General features: G+C 29.8%; 1 protein-coding gene across 3 annotated transcripts in view; it reads right to left on the bottom strand.

Annotated features, from left to right (window-relative positions):
* Positions 1-2,011: 2,011 nt before the first annotated feature.
* The window catches only part of LOC127710421 (inversin-like), an 87,430-nt gene continuing 78,218 nt past the window's right edge, over positions 2,012-11,223 (bottom strand). For 2 of the 3 annotated variants that reach the window (XM_052216244.1, XM_052216245.1), the window contains exons 23-25: positions 8,060-8,197; positions 6,874-7,006; positions 2,012-4,582 (exon numbers count right to left, since the gene is read on the bottom strand). In XM_052216244.1, coding sequence (XP_052072204.1) covers positions 4,555-4,582; positions 6,874-7,006; positions 8,060-8,197 — 299 coding nt within the window. In that variant the 3' untranslated portion in view covers positions 2,012-4,554. The remainder of the gene's footprint in view (positions 4,583-6,873; positions 7,007-8,059; positions 8,198-11,223) is intronic. The other variant, XM_052216246.1, reaches the window with a different exon arrangement.

The following is an 11,223-nucleotide window of genomic DNA, read 5'->3' as shown; positions in this document are numbered from 1 at the left end:
TGTTACGGAAATCACACACACCATAGATGTAATTTGTACCATATGTTACGGAATTCACACACACTATAGATGTAATTTGTACCATATGTTACGGAATTCCCACACACTATAGATGTAAATTGTACATGTTACGGAAATCACACACTATAGATGTAATTTGTACCATATGTTACGGAATTCACACATGCTAAAGATGTAATTCGTACCATATGTTACGGAAATCACACACACTATAGATGTAATTTGTACCATATGTTACGGAATTCACACACACTATAGATGTAATTTGTACCATGTTACGGAATTCACACATGCTATAGATGTAATTTGTACCATATGTTACGGAAATCACACACACTATAGATGTAATTTGTACCATATGTTACGAAATTCGCACACACTATAGATGTAATTTGTACCATATGTTACGGAATTCCCACACACTATAGATGTAATTTGTACATGTTACGGAAATCACACACACTATAGATGTAATTTATACCATATGTTACGGAATTCACACATGCTATAGATGTAATTTGTACCATATGTTACGGAAATCACACACACTATAGATGTAATTTGTACATGTTACGGAATTCACATACACTATAGATGTAATTTGTACCATATATTACAGAATTCACACATTAAAAAAACCAGCAAGACAATATTCCAGTCACTGTTGAGTGGAAGGTAAATATTTAAAAAATACACATTTTCACAGGTTTGAAACCTTTTCCTACTTTTGCCATATAATAGGCCAAATAATAACTCTTAAGTCCAATTCTAGCTTGAAACTTTTATTTATTTTGAGATATTGCGAGCCAGGAATGGTGTCCTATATGGACTCATATTCTTGTTTGTTTATCTTTTTTCTGTTTGTGCTGTAGTCTGTTATGTACCTTCCATTGTGAGACATCTTTTTCGAGATTAAAGGGGCTTTAGATCTTAAACATCCAGTTGAATCTGGCAACATGTCCAAGGTCTTCCGAAGTCACAATCCCAATCATTTTTCCTCTTTTGTTGTATATTAATATTTTATTGTCACATGCGGAATTTGGTGGTGATGACAGATCTTAATAGTCTGTCTTTAATTTATTCAATAATTTTGTAGACAAGGAGTGGGATGGGGTTAGAGCTAGGCATATTGCAAAATAAAAGAAGAATGTGTCTAAGGACACTAATGCCCCCACTCAAGCTTTGCAACACTTTATGCCACCGTCCCCTACCGCGGGGGCATGATAGTAGAAGAATATGTTTGAGGACACAAATGCCCCGGCTCAAGCTTTGAAATGAAAATGGGACGGACGGAAAGACGGAAGGTCAAGGGTAACACTTAATTCAACCCCCTGTCACCTAAGCAGGAGCATTAAAACATGTGGCTCTTGTTTAAAGATTATATGTTGACTACTTGATATATTTCTGTTTCCTTTGGATGCTGTATACTCTGTATTTTCTTATTTTATGTGTATACTGTAGAAAGACATAATTTGAATCTGTCCAGCCTTCTGGAGCACCTTAGATCACCCCCGGATTTTGGTGGGGTTCATGTTGCTCAGTCTTTAGTTTTCTATGTTGTGTTTTGATCGTTTTTCATTTTTGCCATGGCATTGTCAGTTTGTTTTAGAATTATGAGTTTGAATATCCCTTTGGTATCTTTCACTCTCTTTTAAGAATAAATTATGGCAAGTGATAAGTTTGATAAAAACTTTTAATAATTAATGTGAAAAGGCAGGTAGTTTCTATACCAGCTCATAGTGATTGCTTGTTGGTGTCTAACACCACTTTCAGCTCTGTTGGCTACATCATAGTGGCCAGTGTTTATTGGTCGAGGAAGCCAGAGCATCAAGAGAAAACACACCTGTCAAGGGCGGGTTCAAACACATAACCTCATAGTGGAAAGGCTTGTGATCACAGTAAATGAACTATTTAGAGTACTCAACCACATAAGCCCCCTAGCTCATAGTGACATATGTGGTTTCATTTTAAATATAAGAACAATAAATAATATCATTGTAGCATATTTTAATGTCAAAATTGACATATTGTAAAATTGGTTATCTATATTTACATTAAATTTGAAAGACTAAAATTACATATCACAAAATGCTCATATAAAACAATTTTAGGCGATTCAACTAAAAATCTGTTTCAAAGACCTTTTTAAGTTTTTTTGTTTGTTTAAGGGGTATATTTTAACTTTTTGGAAGAAAAATAATAAATTAATAGTTTTGCACTTGATAAGTCTAAATGTACCCAATTTTAATTTAATACCACATTTTACAGATGAAAGAAAAAAAAAATTGCTATTTTACATATCTCTAAATACAGTGTAAAAATCAAATATGAAATTGACAGTACAATAAAAATAAAACTCTCAAAAAATTAAAAAAAAAAAATAAATATGGGGGTATTTTCTGAGAAACAAATTATTTGAATACACCTTACTGATACAGCATGTACACAAACATTTCCAATTTCTTACGTTTGTAAGAACCTTGGCATCAATATTAACATATTCTGCATATTTTGAGAAAACCTGTTATGACAACAAATACATAAAATGGATAAGTAGAAACAGTTGGTGATTTCAGATGACAAAATTGTTTCACAGGTTATATAAATATATCAATATGGCAACAATTAATGATAAAAAAAAAAACCCTAAACATAATAATTCAATTCCAACAACTTAATTTCAGTAAGGTTCTTTTTTTAATAACCTTGAACATCTTGAACTCCAAAACATCACAGGACATTAAACCTAATTGTTTAAAGATCATTTTATAATGAATAACTTTCCTGAAGGAAAATACTGTTGCCATGGTATTGAGATTTTTATACCAATAAAATACTTATGGATTATCATTCTTAACTGATCCCACGTTCACCTGCACCCTGATCTCTTTCATTTCACAGTTTTTGCTGTTATATTAAAAATGTTCATTTGAACTTAGCAACAGTATTTTTCCTACCAATTTAAATTGTTAGATGAAACTATTTGAATATGTTCATTACAATCTTAGATATTTCATATTTTTCTTTTTAAAACTTTTGATTGATTGATTGATTTTTGCTTTACATCTTATAAGGGCAAAAAGTTATATCATGGCAATAAAATGTTTTAGTGTTTTAAAGGTTTACATTATTTTTCAACCATTAACACAGATAAATGTATATGTAAGGAGAACTGTATTGACATGTAAATGCATGTAAATAAACATCTTTTGTGTGAGCATTTAACTATAATTTGCAGGTGTAAAATATCTTATAACAGCTACAATTGAACAAAAAATATGTCTATGCTTAAATACCTGTAACAATCTTCAAAATAGATTATCAATTTAAATAATAACAAACATAATAATTTAATATCTGTAGCATTTTGACTAAAACTGCAATAAAATCACCTGGTAACACGCACTAGCAAAACATAATGGGGGCTTCAGTAGCTCCCCCCCCCTCTAAGTTCACAAGGTCAAGCTTAAAAATTGTCTCATGTCATCAGCACACTTTAAAGGTAGATTAACTGTATACCGTCATCTTGGATTGTAAAATAGCAGTTCACGATAGGTCTAGTTCTTTGCTTAAATCTGTAAGTTTTGAGACAGATTTGCAATTAATGGTTAGACTATTTATTGGAATAAAGAAAAATAAATGATTTATTGCATTATTCAGACTGATTTATCAAATACCAAATATTTGTGTTTGTTCTAATCAAATTGTCTACTTAGCCATTTTAGGGGAGATAACTCAAGTAGATTTTCAAAATTCTATCTCCTAAATTTCTTTTTATTCACAAAATTTTTTTTTTTTCATGAACAACCTATGCAAATAGATGCATGTGCAAAAGATTAGACTTTTTCAGGTGCTTGAAGTTTATGAAAGTAATTATTCCACTTTTTTCTATCTATAATTATAATTAAAAAAAATATGTATCTGAGTGCACCGCCAATACTGTGCTGTAGATAAAAATATCATTTGCTGATAAAATATGTGTAACATTCATAATTTAATCCGACACACAAGATTTTTCTATTTTCAACAGTATCTGTGCGGGAAATGAGATTTTTCACTGAATCAAATGTTTGGAATGCTAAAAGCAAATTTACAAGATTTCCAATTCTTTCCACAGAAACTTTTTTTTACCATCAATTATTGGAATGTTTCGGATGCTGAAAAAACAAAGATTTCCATTTTTTTCAAAATGCAGTTTGATTTTATTCGATGAATTATCTTGGTTGGTGAAATTCAAAAGTTCCACTCTAAATGTCTTGGATGCTACTAAACAAAAGAAGTACAGGAATTCCAATTCTCTTCAATTTTCAACATTTCTTTGCAGACTATAACTCCGTTTTTAGTTACTTTATCAACTAAATGTTGCGGTTACTATCACAGTTATCAATGATCATATGACAAATATATTGCCAGCATAATCTGGAAAAGTCACTTTATTTGTAATCACATGTTCAGACAAATGACGATGACCTATATCCGTTGCCACCTCTTGATATGTTGTAGGAATACTGTCGTGATCTGGACATTGTAGTATTAGGTACTCGCACACTTCTTAAGTTGTCTGAAAAATAGTATTAAATCATATATTAAATAAATAGTAATTTTTTGTTTTGAACAATGAAAAATTGTGTTTCAAGAAGGTGCACATACATTGTCTGATTTTGTGTAATTCTTTTTTTAATTTTGAAGAGGACTTGATAAAAATTCTTTTCTTCTTTAGTGTGAGAATGCTTTCCCATTTGCAACACTTTTCACAAAAAATCTTACGATTAAAATTGATTGTAAGTTATACTGAAATATTCATGACTTACAAGTAATTTTACACATTTGATTTTGTGTGAAAATAGTTGCTGATAAAGAAGTCTAGATAGAATCTACTTAAGCTTGTAAATATGTATCATAGAGCATAATTATTTCCCACTTTATCCAGCAAATCAACCGTACTTTTATACAGTACTGTAAATTCACAAATTATTGTGTGCATTAATATATGCAATTTTTGAAAAATGGACAAAAATTACAGAAATTATCAATATCAATAAGTAATAATTGTGATTTCAGGAATATCTCCATACAGATATCAGAATATGAGTTCTTATTAAATAGCTGACACAATTTAGAAATATTTCATAGTACAAAAAAGGATTATAATTTTACTTGGATTTTCAATTTCCCATTTATCCTATTAAAATCCAAATACATGCCTGAAGTCCATTAAACTTAATATACAATGTTTGTGGTAAAACATAACTTTGAAGCAATTAATATGTCTACTAAAAATTATCCAGCTGAGCCCTACTTTACAAACTACTGACATCACTTGCATACCCTTATATCATGATAATTTTAATGAATGCTTATTAGATTTGGACAAAAAACAGTTTTATTTCTAGGATCTCAGCAGATTAATTAATATTGTTCAATTAAGTAGAAACTACTTACACCAGAGGCAGAAAAATGCAAAGATGGTCATGGTTTTGTTATAAGGATGAACCATAATGTTAATACCATAAGTATCATACCATGAAGATTTTCTGTGCTTTAACGGTCATGCTAATTTAACAATTATATATCATATCCCTACTTCTCCTTTGTATTCAGTAGAAACTTCATATTTTACGTGATAAGAATAAGGACACATCAGCAAAACATAAAATGATTTTTCTAAAAATTCATAGTTCCAGAGGTTTAAAACAATTCAAAATATTAACTAATGGTGTTCTAAAATTTGTTGATTGGTGTTTACTTCCAGCAGCAAATATTACATATACTGGACAATAACATTTAATGACATATTAACATACATGTATTTGTATTAGATAAAGAAGTAATATCAGTTTTTTTGGCATTTTTTTATGATTTATATTGATTGTTGTATTATTTCAATTAATATAAAAAAAAAAGGAGATGAACTATCCACCAAAGTTCAAATGAAGAGGATGAAAGCAATTATAGGCAACCGTACCGCCTTCAACAATGACAAAAACCCATACCGTATAGTCAGCTATTATATGAATAGGAATACACCAATCATCAGCCCATGTTACATATTATGAATATAAATAGACATGTGCAAGGAATTAATAATAATATTGACATAATAAAATCAAGTTAACTATAGCAGTTTTTTTTTATTGTAAAACATTGATAACAAATCAAAGCCACATTGTTGCATATTTCTTCAAGTTAACATGAAAAGTTGATGGAATGATAAAAACACAATTTGTTGAATCAGTGAATGTTTAATTTTGCATAAAATTTGATGAAACTTTTTCATCTATCTATTGATAATTTCTGCCTGATCATAAAGGATATAATACAAAATGCTTAGAGGCAATAGTCTAACTATAAATAGATCTGTAAATGAAAGAGAACTAGAGGCTCCAAGTCTTCATGTTATTTGGATTAGGAATGAAAAATACCGCAAGGATCATATTATTCAGAACTAAAAACCTTTCATGTTTTTGGCTTAAATGTGTTATCAAACTGTACATGTGGACATGTAACAAAACAAAATATGGTTAGTTTCAATCTACAGCAAATACAATGCTATTATTACAGCTGACCGTAAAAATATTATGAAGCAGCATCTCATATCACAAAACCTACTAATATTATATTAATGAGTAACATCACTGTTCAAACTTAATAAAAAAATATTTTTTTTTTACATTGTCTTAGTAAAGCAAACTTTAGTTAGGTAAAATTACAGGCAAAAACATAAACTTCTAAAAAAATAAATAAGATTACAACAATCATCATTTAATTTTTTTTAATCATAATTCAATCACCTAACTCTACTTTAAAACACTTCAAAAACAAAACTATGTCACAGCAGCTTTCTTTTTATACCTCCTAGGTCTATGGTTGCTAAAGCTACTACATCGACTACTGCTTCTCCTGTAGCTTAGCGAACTGCTGCAACGACTTGTGCCACGACTATTTATAAATAGACTAGTGCTACTTTCCTCGTCAATAGATAATACTACAAAGTTCACAATCAGGTCAAATCAGCCTTTTCTATTTATAAGGAGAAACTACATGTCTTTTCAATAACTTCTTATTATAAATGCCTTTTAGTTTGAGTTACATCGGTTATTCAGGAACTTTTAAAATACAAATATTAAGATTTGCATTAGGGATTAGATAAGTTTTAAGTTATTAGACACCAGAATAAATTTTAGGCAAATTTCAAAAATTAAATAAAGCAGAGAGAAACTTTAACTTATAATCAAAATTCCACCATAAAATATATCAGTATATACCTGAAATTGATGTGAAAATATAAACTTATGCTAAGACTTTAAGGAAAGATTTAGTTTTCATTTGTTTAAATGTTTAGTAGGACATCAATGTCTATCTACATCTGTAAGTTAAGAAATCAATCGTGTAAAATTTTACCTCCCCCCCCCCCCCCCCCCCCCCAAAAAAAAAAACTGACTAATATCAGAATCTTTATTTTGAATTTTGTCTTCCATAATTTCCTTTAAAGCCTTCAAACTTTTTGTAATTGAAGAAAAAAGTAAAAGATTGAAAAAATAACTTCATTTTGAGATCTTGTCATATATATTTTGAAGAAAGCAACTGCTTTTATAGGACTATAGCTATCAATCCTGAAAGATCATTTTACTACAAGATGTATTATACAAAAAAGTTCATGTGAGTATTAAAAAATCTTCTTGGGTAATGCTGTAAATTAGTCATTTCAGGCCAAATAAGTCCATTTCAATGTAATGACATAATTTGTATTCCTTTTAACTTATAATTTTCGACATAATATATGAAAAAAAAAATAGTACTTTTTGCAGTTTCATGCTCAATAATATCTTTTATGCCAACCGCAGCCCTTTCTGAGCTTCAGGTCTAGTCTCAAATTAGTGGTAAAAGTGCTGAATGGTGAAAATGGATTGTAAGCAGTTGTGTATGCAAACAGATAAGAAAAAAATGAGGGAAAAACAACAGACATTATACAGAATTATAGAACCAGTGCTCTATTATCTAAAGTGAGCTATAAAAGGGAGAGAACTATGGTACTTACTTGCTAAATCTTCATCTTCTAATGGATTCCAATCAAAGTTTTTAGGATATCCCTGAGGGTCAATAAATGGTGAAGGAAGAAATCCTTTCTTGGAGACAAGAGGATGGTAACGATCAACAGCAAAATTATATGACAAGGCTGAAAAGTACAAAATCTGTAACAGTGAAATCATTTAACATGGCAGTAAATCATAAAAATTCAGTTACAATAAAAGAATGAATGTGTTGTCATGCTAAGCATACCCCTTTCATAATTCAAAGTATAAAAAAAATAGGAAGGTGTCTATTAAACAGATCTGAATAAGGGCACACACATTAAAACTCATCACTATTGAACAGCTAACAAAATATGACATTATTCTGTTAAGTACTGTAAATTCAGAAATTACTGCGTGTATTCATTATTGCGATTTTGGCATTTTAGACTAAAATGCGATTTTAATCTTTGCGATGTTGAGAAAAATCTTAATTCATATAAAAAATTTCAAAATGCGAGTTTAAATTATTGCGATTATAACCTTGTCGCATTTTTCGCAATTATAAAAACATCGCAATAATTTCTGAATTTACAGTAGTTCCTGAGAAAAGTGTGTAGAATTTTTTTACGTTCATTATTGCGATTTTGGCATTTTAGACTAAAATGCGATTTTAATCTTTGCGATGTTGAGAAAAATCTTAATTCATATAAAAAATTTCAAAATGCGAGTTTAAATTATTGCGATTATAACCTTGTAGCATTTTTCGCAATAATAAAAACATCGCAATAATTTCTGAATTTACAGTAGTTCCTGAGAAAAGTGTGTAGAATTTTTTTTACGTTCATTCAATGTATTGAACAATTCAAAGTATTGGCAAATGGAAAGTAGGTATGACAGCTCTGAAAAGTGCTCACACGTTACATATCATCACTGTCATGCTTCTGACCATATTTGATGTCATTCTGTTATGTAGTTTCTAAAAAAAGTGTACGAAAGTATTTGTAGGATCAACAAGACGGACAAGGTAATTGCAATATAAACCCCACTTTTAAAGTGGGGGTAAAATAAATATAATAATTATCTACCCATCATAAAATTGAACTTTCAGACCAACCAAGATTTCATTTTACAAATTAATTTATCCATTTAACCAGTGGCAAGGATATAAATGTGTATTTTTTCAAATTGTACAATCAAAACAGCCATCTTAAAATGAAACAATCTTCCTTCCTATAACTTTACAATGACATGTAATTTATGCTTTTTCGTTGTATATTTAGAGTTTAAAATATTCAAAATAATTAACATCTTTCCTGAGCTTATTATTAATATGGCCATCTTCTCTGCACCTTTCATTATTCCACCACTGATTAGAGATTAAAAGGAGGAAGACCAACTATTCAAAGAACTTCTTTTACCCTTTTTATCTGTACCGATCATTTTCGACTTTTTTACAATCCAAGATGGCAAAAGACCCCCATACTACAGTCTTAGGTCAAAAGTGTTTCACCTATTGGAAATTTCCCTACAATTTCATATAAAAACACATTTTTAAAAACATTGTGAATAAACAGCTGCGCCATGAGCGCATGATACGCCCGTCGTCTTGTGTGTGAATTTTTATGCAATAAGCATAAATAGTTTCTGACATACCGCGTGACATGCGAAAACCCCCTTTTTTTTAAACAAAAAACTCAATATCTCTAAAATAAAATTTTGAATCAAAACCAAAAAGTATACAGATCTTTAGATTAATTTAACTAAGAAGTGTGTAAAATTTTAAGCAATAATCATAAATCGTTTTTGAGATACGGCGTGACATGTGAAAACCCCCCTTTAAAAAAAAAAAAAAATCAATATCTCAAAAATAAAATGTTTGAATCAAAACCAAAAAGTATACAGATCTTCAGATTAATATAACTAAGAAGTGTGTAAAATTTCAAGCAATAATCATAAATCATTTTTGAGATACGGCGCGACATGTGAAAAACCCCTCCCCCTTTTTTTACAAAATACTCAATAACTCAAAAATAAAATTTTGAATCATCACCAAAAAGTATACAGGTCTTAAGATTAATATAACTAAGAAGTGTGTAAAGTTTTAAGCAATAATCATAAACTGTTTTTGAGATACGGCACGACATGTGAAAAACCCCTCCCCCTTTTTTAACAAAATACTCAATATCTCTAAAATAAAATTTGGAATAATCACCAAAAAGTATACAGATCTTAAGATTAATATAACTAAGAAGTGTGTAAAGTTTTAAGCAATAATCATAAATTGTTTTTGAGATACGGCGCGACAAGAGAAAAAAAACACACACCTGTTTTAGTTACTAAGTCCTGTAACTCAAAAAGTTTTAATCTTATTTTCACCAAAAAGTATACAGATCGTTTGACCATCATAAGAAACAACTATATTAAGTTTCATGGAATTTTGATAAGTCATTCTCAAGTTACGGTGGGACATGTTTACGCCGGCCAGACAGACGGACACCGGACATTTGTATACCATAATACGTCCCGTAAAATTGACGGGCGGGCGTATAAAAACTAATTTATTTTAACTTGTAAATGTGTACAGTTTTTTAATGGTTATTATGAAATATTTTTGTCATGTCATTACTGAAAAATCTTGATTTGTATGCAAATATTAAAATGAAGTGTCATTTTTTCATATATAGCCATATGATTTTTTTTAGTGCAAAAATTCCTGTTTGTCTTTACACAGTGAATTCCCTAAAAGTATGAATCATAAATATATTTCATAACTATTGCAAGAAACTGAAAACATTACTGTATTTAATGAAAACAAAAATCATTCTATTCTGACAAGAAATATCTTCAGTAGAATTTTTACTAAAAATGTGTTTTTATATGTTTATGAAATGATAGGGGAAGTTCTGATAGGTGAAACACTTTTGACCTAAGACTGTACCTTGAATGTGATGTTCTTACATACATGTTCACCACATGATCATCTCCTTTTATTAATAAGATTTACAAATCGGAAGAATGTGAGAAACATTGAAAATTTTCATCCACCGACAATTCACATGATTCAATAATAAGTTATTGATTGTGGTAGACAAAAAATAACCACTCCATCAAGGCATAGCAGGATATAAATTATTGGTTTATAGCTAATATTAGCTATAGGCGATTCTCTAATTCTTAATCATCAGTA

The sequence above is a fragment of the Mytilus californianus genome, unplaced genomic scaffold (assembly GCF_021869535.1).
Source record: "Mytilus californianus isolate M0D057914Y unplaced genomic scaffold, xbMytCali1.0.p SCAF_78, whole genome shotgun sequence".
Taxonomy (NCBI): Eukaryota; Metazoa; Mollusca; class Bivalvia; order Mytilida; family Mytilidae; genus Mytilus; species Mytilus californianus.
Note: the sequence above shows the minus strand (reverse complement) of the source record. Positions and strands in the feature narration are given on the sequence as shown.